Below are 11,195 nucleotides of genomic sequence, written 5' to 3' on the forward strand. Positions count from 1 at the left end.
AATACCAAGAGTCCTACTTAAATTACTCCTTGCAACATGTTATTCACATTCTCCAAGTTCACTTTGTATAATACTTGGTAACTGGCTATCCACTGAAACTATGAAAGCTTCAAAACTGTTTCACCACATGGAGACCAAGAAACTTGCATTAAAAGACCAGGTTTTGGAGGTTTTCAAAGGGAAAAAAAAAAACATGAACACAAACAGAAGCAATTATTGAAGGCCCTACCACATCAAGTGTGTCTGTCCTTGGCTAGCTGAAAAATGTCACCTGAACTTCATCATGTTTTGCAGGATGTGATTAAAATTATCAGCTATATTGAAGTATATGCCCTTAAGTCACGTCTGTTCGCACAGCTCTGTGAGGAGATGGACGCAGAGTACACTCATCTTCCTTCTACACAGAGGTGAGATGGCTTTCTAAAGGTAGATCACTGGCCAGAGCTTTTGAATTAGATAAGCTGCTACAGAGCTTTCTTTTAAAAAACAGTCACCACTGGTAGCACATGTCAGTTACACAGGATGGGCAGCAAAACTTACTTGTGTGACATATTCAACCTGCTCAGCGAATTCAATCTGTCACTTCAGAGGAGAACAACTGTATTCAAGTTGGTAGATAAAGTGGTTGCATTCAAATTCAACTGGAATTATGGGGGTGACAAGTCAACACCAGGATTTTTGACGTTTCAAACATTAGTAGAGATTTTGAAAGAGACCAAGCCAGGGCCTTCTTTCTCGCAGCAGGTGCATGATCACCTATCTCACATTCAAAAGAGTTTGGGCATTACTTCCCAACTAAAAGACCTCTGGACTGGGAAGGAATGGATCCGTGATGCATTTGTGAGAAAAACACGTGAATCAACTTTGCCCGTACTAGAAGATCAACTGCTTGAGACTGTAAATAATGGTGGCTTTAAAAGTATGTTTGAAACTTCAAATCTCCGTGTGTTCTGGATTAGAGTTAAGGCAGAATATCCTGAGATTGCCACAAAAGCATGGAAAACCCTGCTTCCATTTCCAACATCCTATCTTTGTGAAGCAAGGTTTTCTGCAGTGATAGCAACCAAAATGAGATTACAGAGTAGACTGGACATAAGCAACACACTTTGAGTGTCACTATCCCCCATCACCCCCAGATGGGACTGTCTAGTTGCAAGAAAATAAGTTCAGGGCTCCCGATGATTCTACATTATGATGAGTTGTACAATTATTTCATTATATGTTACAACGTAATAATAATAGAAATAAAGTGCACAATAAATGTAATGCACCTGAAGCATCCCAAAATCATTGCCACCCCTAACCCCTGTCCGTGGAAAACTTGTCTTCCATGAAACCAGTCCCTGGCACCAAAAAGGCTGAGGACCACTGCCCTGGAGAAAACTCCTTCACATGTATGAGAATATTTGTTGCAGCATTGTTTCTAATTGCAAAAATATGAAAATAAATGCCCATCATTGAGAGAGTGGACATATTATGGTTTACTAATTAAGTGACATACTACATAGCAGTAAAAATGAACTAAAGTTCCATAACATGTAACATGAATACTGACAAGGGTAAAAAGCAACTTTTTAACAATATAGACAGAGTGTTATTTATATAGAGCTTTAAAACATGCATAACAAAAACATCTATTGTGCATGGATACACACTTTCAGCAATCAAAAAAACAGGCTCCATAGAAAAATGGCAAAATGTTAAGGTTTGATACATCTCCCACAAGTATGCCTGACAAAATTCTTTGCATTTTAGGAGTGAAACATTTGTTATAACAGAGTTTATTTTATTTTATTTGTATTATTTATTTTTATTTTTTAAATGTATTTATTTTTTATTATACTTTTAACTTCTAGGGTACCTGTGCACAACGTGTAGGTTTGTTATGTATGTATACTTGTGCCATGTTGGCGTGCTGCACCCATTAACTCATCATTTACATTAGGTATATCTCCTAATGCTATCCCTCCCCACTACCTCCACCCCATGACAGGCCCCAGTGTGTGATGTTCCCCACTCTGTGTCCAAGTGTTTTCATTGTTCAATTCCCCCCTATGAGTGAGAAGATGCAGTGTTTAGTTTTCTGTTCTTGTGATAGTTTGCTGAGAAAGATAGTTTCCAGCTGCATCCATGTCCCTACAAAGGACATGAACTCATCCTTTTCAATGTCTGCATAGTATTCTGTAGTGTATATGTGCCACATTTTCTTAACTCGGTCTATCATTGATGGACATTTGGGTTGGTTCCAAGTCTTTGCTATTGTGAATAGTGCCGCAATAAACATACGTGTGCATGTGTCTTTATAGCAGCATGATTTATAATCCTTCGGGTATACACCCAGTAATGGGATGGCTGGGTCAAATGGTATTTCTAGTTCTAGATCCTTGAGGAATCGCCACACTGTCTTCCACAGTGGTTGAACTAGTTTACAGTGCCACCAACAGTGTAAAAGTGTTCCTACTTCTCCACATCCTCTCCAGTACCGGTTGTTTCCTGACGTTTTAATGATTGCCATTCTAACTGGTGTGAGATGGTGTCTCATTGTGGTTTTGATTTGCACTTCTCTGCTGGCCAGCGATGATGAGCATTTTTTCAAGTGTCTGTTGGCTGCATAAATGTCTTCTTTTGGGAAGTGTCTGTTCATATCCTTTGCCCACTTTTTGATGGGGTTGTTTGTTTTTTTCTTGTAAATTTGTTTGAGTTATCTGTAGGTTCTGGATATTAGCCCTTTTTCAGATGAGTAGATTGCAAAATTTTTCTCCCATTCTGTGGGTTGCCTGTTCACTCTGATGGTAGTTTCTTTTGCTGTGCAGAAGCTCTTTAGTTTAATTAGATCCCATTTGTCAATTTTGGCTTTTGTTGCCATTGCTTTTGTTGTTTTAGTCATGAAGTCTTTGCACATGTCTATGTCCTGAATGGTATTGCCTAGGTTTTCTTCTAGGGTTTTTATGGTTTTAGGTCTAACATTTAAGTCTTTAATCCATCTTGAATTAATTTTGATATAAGGTGTAAGGAAGGGACCCAGTTTCAGCTTTCTACATATGGCTAGCCTGTTTTCCCAGCACCATTTATTAAATAGGGAATCCTTTTCCCATTTCTTGTTTTTGACAAGTTTGTCAAAGATCAGATGGTTGTAGATGTGTGGTACTATTTCTGAGAGCTCTGTTCTGTTCCATTTATCTATATGTCTGTTTTAGTACCAGTACTATGCTGCTTTGGTTACTGTAGCCTTGTAGCATAGTTTGAAGTCAGGTAGTGTGATGTCTCCAGCTTTGTACTTTTGGCTTAGAATTATCTTGGCTATCTGGGCTCTTTTTCGGCTCCACATGAACTTTAAAGTAGTTTTTTCCAATTCTGTGAAGAAAGTCATTGGTAGCTTGATGGGGATGGCATTGAATCTATAAATTACCTTGGGCAGTATAGCCATTTTCACGATATTGATTCTTCCTATCCATGAGTATGGAATGTTCTTTCATTTGTTTGTGTCCTCTTTTATTTCATTGAGCAGTGGTTTGTAGTTCTCCTTGAAGAGGTCCTTCACATCCCTCATAAGTTGGATTCCTAGGTGTTTTATTCTATTTGAAGCAATTGCGAATGGGAGTTCACTCATGATTTGGCTCTCTGTCTGTTATTGGTGTACAAGAATGCTTGTAATTTTTGTACATTGATTTTGTATCCTGAGACTTTGCTGAAGTTGCTTTGGGCTGAGGTGATGGGGTTTTCTAAATATACAATCATGTCATCTGCAAACAGGGACAATTTGACTTCCTCTTTGCCTAATTGAATACCCTTTATTTCTTTCTCCTGCCTGATTGCCCTAGCCAGAACTTCCAACACTATGTTGAATAGGAGTGGTGAGAGAGGGCATCCCTGTGTTATGTCAGTTTTCAAAGGGAATGCTTCCAGTTTTTGCCCATTCAGTATGATATTGGCTGTGGGCCTGTCCTAAATAGCTCTTATTATTTTGAGATACGTTCCATCAATATTGAATTTATTGAGAGTTTTTAGTATGAAGGGCTGTTGAATTTTGTCAAAGTCCTTTTCTGCATCTATTGAGATAATCATGTGGTTTTTGTCTTTGTTCTGTTTATATGCTGGATTACGTTTATTGATTTGTGAATGTTGAACCAGCCTTGCATCCCAGGGATGAAGCCCACTTGATCATGGTGGATAAGCTTTTTGATGTGTTGCTGGATCTGGTTTGCCAGTATTTTAATGAGGATTTTTGCATCGATGTTCATCAGGGGTATTGGTCTAAAATTCTCTTTTTTTGTTGTATCTCTGCCAGGCTTTGGTATCAGGATGATGTTGGCCTCATAAAATGAGTTAGGGAGGATTCCCTCTTTTTCTATTGATTGGAAGAGTTTCAGAAGGAATGGTACCAGCTCCTCCTTGTACCTCTGGTAGAATTCGGCTGTGAATCCGTCTGGTCCTGGATATTTTTTGGTTGGTAGGCTATTAATTATTGCCTCAATTTCAGAGCCTGTTATTGGTCTATTCAGGGATTCAACTTCTTCTTGGTTTAGTCTTGGGAGAGTGTATGTGTCCAGGAATTTATCCATTTCTTCTAGGTTTTCTAGTTTATTTGCATAGAGGTGTTTATAGTATTCTCTGATGGTCGTTTGTATTTCTGTGGGGTCGGTGGTGATATCCCCTTTATTATTTTTTATTGTGTCTATTTGATTCTTCTCTCTTTCCTTCTTTATTAGTCTTGCTAATGGTCTGTCAATTTTGTTGATCTTTTCAAAAAACCAGCTTCTGGATTCATTGATTTTTTTAAGGGTTTTTTTTGTCTCTATCTCCTTCAGTTCTGCTCTGATCTTAGATATTTCTTGCCTTCTGCTACCTTTTGAATGTGTTTGCTCTTGCTTCTCTAGTTCTTTTAATTGTGATGTCAGGGTGTCAATTTTAGATCTTTCCTGCTTTCTCTTGTGGGCATTTAGTGCTATAAATGTCCCTCTACACACTGCTTTAAATGTGTCCCAGATATTCTGATATGTTGTATCTTTGTTCTCACTGGTTTCAAATAACATCTTTATCTCTGCCTTCATTTTGTTATGTACCCAGTAGTCATTCAGGAGTAGGTTGTTCAGTTTCCATGTAGTTGTGTGATTTTGAGTGAGTTTCATAATCCTGAGTTCTAGTTTGATTGCACTGTGGTCTGAGAGATAGTTTGTTATAATTTCTGTTCTTTTACATTTGCTGAGGACTGCTTTACTTCCAACGAGGTGGTCAGTTTTGGAATTAGTGCAATGTGGTGCTGAGAAGAATGTATATTCTGTTGATTAGGGGTGGAGAGTTCTGTAGATGTCTATTAGTCTGCTTGGTGCAGAGTTGAGTTCAATTCCTGGATATTCTTGTCAACTTTCTGTCTCATTGATCTCTCTAATGTTGACAGTGGGGTGTTAAAGTCTCCCATTATTATTGTGTGGGAGTCTAAGTCTCTTTGTAAGTCTCTAAGGAATTGCTTTATGAATCAGGGTGCTCCTGTATTGGGTGCATATATATTTAGGATAGTTTTTCTTGTTGAATTGATCCCTTTACCATTATGTAATGACCTTCTTTGTCTCTTTTGATCTTTGTTGGTTTAAAGTCTGTTTTATCAGAGACTAGGATTGCAACCCCTGTTTTTTTTTGTTCTCCACTTGCTTGGTAGATCTTCCTCCATCCCTTTATTTTGATCCTATGTGTGTCTCTGCACATGAGATGGGTCTCTTGAATACAGCACACTGATGGGTCTGGACTCTTTATGCAATTTGCCAGTCTGTGTCTTTTAATTGGAGCATTTAGCCCATTTACACTTAAGGTTAATATTGTTATTTGTGAATTTGATCCTGTCATTATGATGTTAGCTGGTTATTTTGCTCGTTAGTTGATGCAGTTTCTTCCTAGCATCGATTGTCTTTAGAATTTGGCATGTTTTTGCAGTGGCTAGTACCAGTTGTTCCTTTCCATGTTTAGTGCTTCCTTTAGGAGCTCTTGTAGGGCAGGCCTGGTGGTGACAAAATCTCTAAGCATTTGCTTGTCTGTAAAGGATTTTATTTCTCCTTCACTGATGAAATTTTGTTTGGCTGGATATGAAAACTGGGTTGGAAATTCTTTTATTTAAGAATGTTGAATATTGGCCCCCACTCTCTTCTGCCTTGTTGAGTTTCTGCTGAGAGATCCGCTGTTAGTCTAGTGGGCTTCCCTTTGTGAGTAACCAGTCCTTTCTCTCTGGCTGCCCTTAAGATTTTTTCCTTCATTTCAACTTTGGTGAATCTGACAATTATGTGTCTTGGAATTGCTCTTCTTGAGGAGTATCTTTGTTGTATTCTCTGTATTTCCTGAATTTGAATGTTGGCCTGACTTGCTAGGTTGGGGAAGTTCTCCTGGATAGTATCCTGCAGAGTGTTTTCCAACTTGGTTGCATTCTCCTTGTCACTTTCAGGGACACCAATCAGATGTAGATTTGGTCTTTTCACATAGTCCCATATTTCTTGGTGGCTTTGTTCATTTCTTTTTGCTCCTCTTTCTCTAAACTTCTCTTCTCACTTCCTTTCATTCATTTGATCTTCAATCACTGATACCCTTTCTTCCAGTTTATCGAATTGGTTACTGAAGACCCTTTCTTCCAGTTGATCGAATCGGTTACTGAAGCTTGTGAATTTGTCATATAGTTCTCATGCCATGGTTTTCAGCTCTATCAGGTCATTTAAGGACTTCTTTACATTGGTTATTCTAGTTAGCCATTCATCTAATCTTTTTTCAAGGTTTTTAGCTTCTTTGCAATGGGTTCAAACTTCCTCCTTTAGCTTAGAGAAGTTTGATCGTCTGAAGCCTTCTTCTCTCAACTTGTCAAAGTCATTCTCTGTCCAGCTTTTTTCTGTTGCTGGCAAGGAGCTGCATTCCTTTGGAGGGGTAGAGGCGCTCTGATTTTTTGAATTTTCAGTTCTTCTGCTCTGTTTTTCCCCCATCTTCGTGGTTTTATCTATCTTTGGTCTTTGATGATGGTGACGTACAGATGGGATTTTGGTGTGAATGTCCTTTCTGTTTGTTAGTTTTTCTTCTAACAGTCAGGACCCTCAGCTGCAGGTCTGTTGGAGTTTGCTGGAGGTCCACTCCAGGCCCTGTTTGCCTGGGTATCAGCAGCAGAAGCTGCAGAAGAGTGAATATTGCTGAATAGCAAATGTTGCTGCCTGATCGTTCCTTGGGAAGCTTCATCTCAGAGGGGTAACTGGCCGTGTGAGGTGTCAATCTGCCCCTACTGGGGGGTACCTCCCAGTTATGCTACTCGGGGGTCAGGGAGCCACTTGAGGAGGCAGTCTGTCTGTTCTCAGATCTCAAACTCTGTGCTGGGAGAACCACTACTCTTTCCAAAGCTGTGAGACAGGGACATTTAAATCTGCAGAGGTTTCTATTGCCTTTTGTTTGGCTATGCCCTGACCCCAGAGGTGGAGTCTACAGAGGCAGGCAGGCCTCCTTGAGCTGCAGTGGGCTTCACCCAGTTCAAGCTTCCTGGCTGCTTTGTTTACCTACTCAAGCCTCAACAATGGCAGGTGCCCCTCCCCCAGCCTCACTGCCACCTTGCCGTTAGATCTCAGACTGCTGTGCTAGCAATGAGAGAGACTCCAGTGTGGGACCCTCCAAGCCAGGCGTAGGATATACTCTCCTGATGTGCCATTTGCTAAGACCCTTGGAAAAGTGCAGTATTAGGGTGGGAGTGACCCGATTTTCCAGGTGCTGTGTGTCACGGTTTCCCTTGGCTAGGAAAGCCTTTATGCTTCCCCAGTGAGGCAATTCCTCGCCTTGCTTCAGCTCTCTCTCGGTGGGCTACATCCACTGTCCTGCACCCACTGTCTGACACGCCCCAGTGAGATGAACCCAGTACCTCAGTTGGAAATGCAGAAATCACCCGTCTTCTGTGTCACTGACGCTGGGAGCTGTAGCCTGGAGCTGTTCCTATTCGGCCATCTTGGAACCTGACCCAACAAAGTTTAAACAGCAGAATAAAATAATTTTCAAGTTATCTCTCTCCTAGTAAAGTTTTCCTTCTCTTCCGTTGTAATAGAGTTATTTAACCATTTATCAAATTTTTGTTTTGGATTTTTTTTTCAAGTAGCTTCTACCCATGTAAGGAAGTTATTAAACCAAACAGTAGGATATAAAGCAATAACAAGGAAGAGATGTATAACCTGCAAAGAGGAAGGAGAGTTTACATCTGTCTGGAGCAGCCAGAGAAAACTCTAAGGAGATGCATTTGAGCTGCTTTTCAGGAGATGTGCTCGCCAAGGGAACAGACATTCCACGTAGAGGGAACAGCTTGTACAAGAAAATGGGGATGGGCACAACAGGTAACATGGAGAAGTACAGTTGTCCCTCAGTATCCATGAGTGATTTGTTCCAGGACTCCCATGGATACCAAAACTAGAGGATGCTCAAGTCCCTGATATAAAATGGCTTGTATTTGCACATATGCACATTCTCCTGTATAGTTTGTCTCCAGATTATTTAACAATACCTAATACAATGTAAATGCTATGTAGTTAGTTGTTATACTGTATTGTTTAGGGAATAATAACCTTAAAAAGTCTACACTTCAGTACACACTGACTTTTTCCCCAAATATTTTCTTTTTTTTTTTTTTTTTTTTTTGAAGCGGAGTCTCGCTCTGTCGCCCGGACTGGAGTGCAGTGGCCGGATCTCAGCTCACTGCAAGCTCCGCCTCCCGGGTTTACGCCATTCTCCTGCCTCAGCCTCCCGAGTAGCTGGGACTACAGGCGCCCGCCACCTCGCCCGGCTAGTTTTTGTATTTTTAGTAGAGACGGGGTTTCACTGTGTTAGCCAGGATGGTCTCGATCTCCTGACCTCGTGATCCGCCCGTCTCGGCCTCCCAAAGTGCTGGGATTACAGGCTTGAGCCACCGCGCCCGGCCTCCCCAAATATTTTCAATCGGGTAGGTTGAATCCACAAAACCCACTGAATGGAAGGGCCAAGTAGGCCTTGGAGGGAGGATATCAAAATAAGTGGCTAGAGAGGAAGGAGGAGCTTGAGATGGAAGCCCACATGTGTGGGAATTGGTGCTGTACTTGCTCACCAAGCACCCTGGTTAGAGCTGAAATAACTCTTTTATGCCACAGACTCCTAAGAGACATAGCTGGAACCAGAACTTGTGCCTGCTGACTTCTGGGTAATCCATCCCTGGCTGTGAAGGGATGGCTGTGCTGCCATGATAGTTCTGAAAAACACCAAGTTTATTTTCGGGGCTGCTTGTAGTCCAGTCCTACTTGGGTTTCCCATTTCCTATCAGCCCCAAGCCAGCCACGGATGCTCCCCACCTCCCAGACATCACCCTCCACTAGGTCCCCAGATTGCTTTTAAAATGCGACCAGGGGCCTGGCGCTGTGGCTCACGCCTGTAATCCCAGTATTTTGGAAGTCCGAGGAGGGAGGATCACGAGGTCAGGAGTTCGAGACCAGCCAGGCAAAGACAGTGAAACCCCGTCTCTACTAAAAATACAAAAAGAAAATTGGCCAGGCGTGGTGGTGTGCGCTTGTAATCCCAGCTACTGGAGAGGCTGAGGCAGGAGAACCGCGTGAACCCGGGAGGCATAAGCTGCAGTGAGTCGAGATTGCGCCATTGCACTGCAGCCCCGGCTACAGTGCGAGACTCCGTCTCAAACAACAAAACGAGACCAGGAAACCCAGAAGCCTACGAGCACGAACTCCCAAGACCACAAGTCCCAGCATGCAACGCTCCCTGTTGGAAAAGGGCTTCCCATAGCCACCAAGTGGACCATCATGCAACGCTCTCTGATGGGGCGGGGCTCTCTACAGGGGCGACACACTTGTGGCGTCGCCTCGCAACTCCAATTCCGTGACAGAATGTGCTTCCGCTTCCGCCTCTGAGCCCTATGAGCGAGACTTACGCTACTTAGACGTCGTGACGCCAATCTTCTGCGACGGCGCGGCCTGGAGCTTCCGCACGGTGGCCTCACTCCCGCGTGAAACGCCAGAGCGGCGACTTGTTGTCTGCGTCCTCTGTCCAGGGAGCTAAGGGGAAAGCGGCGAGATGACGGACCGCTACACCATCCACAGCCAGCTGGAGCACCTGCAGTCCAAGTACATCGGCACGGGCCACGCCGACACCACCAAGTGGGAGTGGCTGGTGAACCAACACCGCGACTCGTACTGCTCCTACATGGGCCACTTCGACCTTCTCAACTACTTCGCCATTGCGGAGAATGAGAGCAAAGCGCGAGTCCGCTTCAACTTGATGGAGAAGATGCTTCAGCCTTGTGGACCGCCAGCCGACAAGCCCGAGGAGAACTGAGACTCTGCCTTACCACCACTGTGCGGGGCACCTCTCCCAGTGTTCCTCAGGTTTGCCAATCCCTTCGACTCTTTCTGCCTCCAAAGGACCGGCTCTCCATGGCTCCTGCCTCTCGTGCTTTCCGCGTACAGAAGTGCTTGCCCGGGGGGTCCCGCCTGACCTGCCTTCGTATGAACCCTTTGGAATAACACTGGGAGACCAGCAGAACCCCTGAGAACTGTGCTGGTGAAGAGGGCCTAGAGCCGGCAAGCGTTTGAGAAGAGGGCGTGGCGCTGGAATGAGATGGGATTTGGCGTCTCATTTTTGGCTAATTGATTGTCATTGGCTTTTTCCATAAAGTTTAGAAATCGTTCAGTCTCTTGGTGTGAACTTCCTGTGTTAGGGTGGAGGGCTCCGGAAAGAGCCGAGCGGGAAATGGGTTTGGGGAGGGAGTGCATGCCAGTGTCCACGGTGAGGTACTTAAATCCGCCCTGTCTACCTTTATAATTAATTCCCCGACTGCCACTTCTCCCAAGAGCGTTATTTTCAGGCCCACAATGCCTTCAGTATTGAAGCTTGTGGTTATTGTATCCCATCTTCTTTTTCTCCCGTTTTAAAAGTCTTTGCAGTCTTTGCTGTCATTGTCCTTAGCCTCTTTAAAATGCATCCTTTCTTTTTCTTGGGAATTTGTGGCCATGTCTCCAGAAATGACAGGCTGGCAAGTGAGTTCATCCTTTCTATATTCAAAAAATATTTGTTGAGCTCTATGTGACAGGCATTTATCCCATGTTCTTGGGGCTTACATTATGCTGGTGCTGGAGAAAGGAGGTCAAACACTGTAGCCGTAATAAGCAAATGTTAGAAGATGCTGCGGGGAGGGGAGAACAGTGTACATGGTGTGGGTG

The 11,195-nt window shown here is 43.1% G+C and overlaps 1 protein-coding gene across 1 annotated transcript; it reads left to right on the forward strand.

Annotated features, from left to right (window-relative positions):
- The first annotated feature begins 9,919 nt into the window (after positions 1-9,919).
- SF3B5 (splicing factor 3b subunit 5) lies at positions 9,920-10,668 on the forward strand. Its single transcript, XM_033235171.1, has one exon. The coding sequence runs from the start codon at positions 10,051-10,053 to the stop codon at positions 10,309-10,311; it is 261 nt and encodes an 86-aa protein (XP_033091062.1). The 5' UTR covers positions 9,920-10,050; the 3' UTR covers positions 10,312-10,668.
- The last annotated feature ends 527 nt before the right edge of the window (positions 10,669-11,195 follow it).

The sequence above is a fragment of the Trachypithecus francoisi genome, unplaced genomic scaffold (assembly GCF_009764315.1).
Source record: "Trachypithecus francoisi isolate TF-2019V2 unplaced genomic scaffold, Tfra_2.0 Lachesis_group15, whole genome shotgun sequence".
Taxonomy (NCBI): Eukaryota; Metazoa; Chordata; class Mammalia; order Primates; family Cercopithecidae; genus Trachypithecus; species Trachypithecus francoisi.

Excerpts from the sequence above, each read along its gene's own strand:
- SF3B5 (XM_033235171.1), top strand. The coding sequence starts at position 10,051 with ATGACGGACCGCTACACCATCCACAGCCAGCTGGAGCACCTGCAGTCC.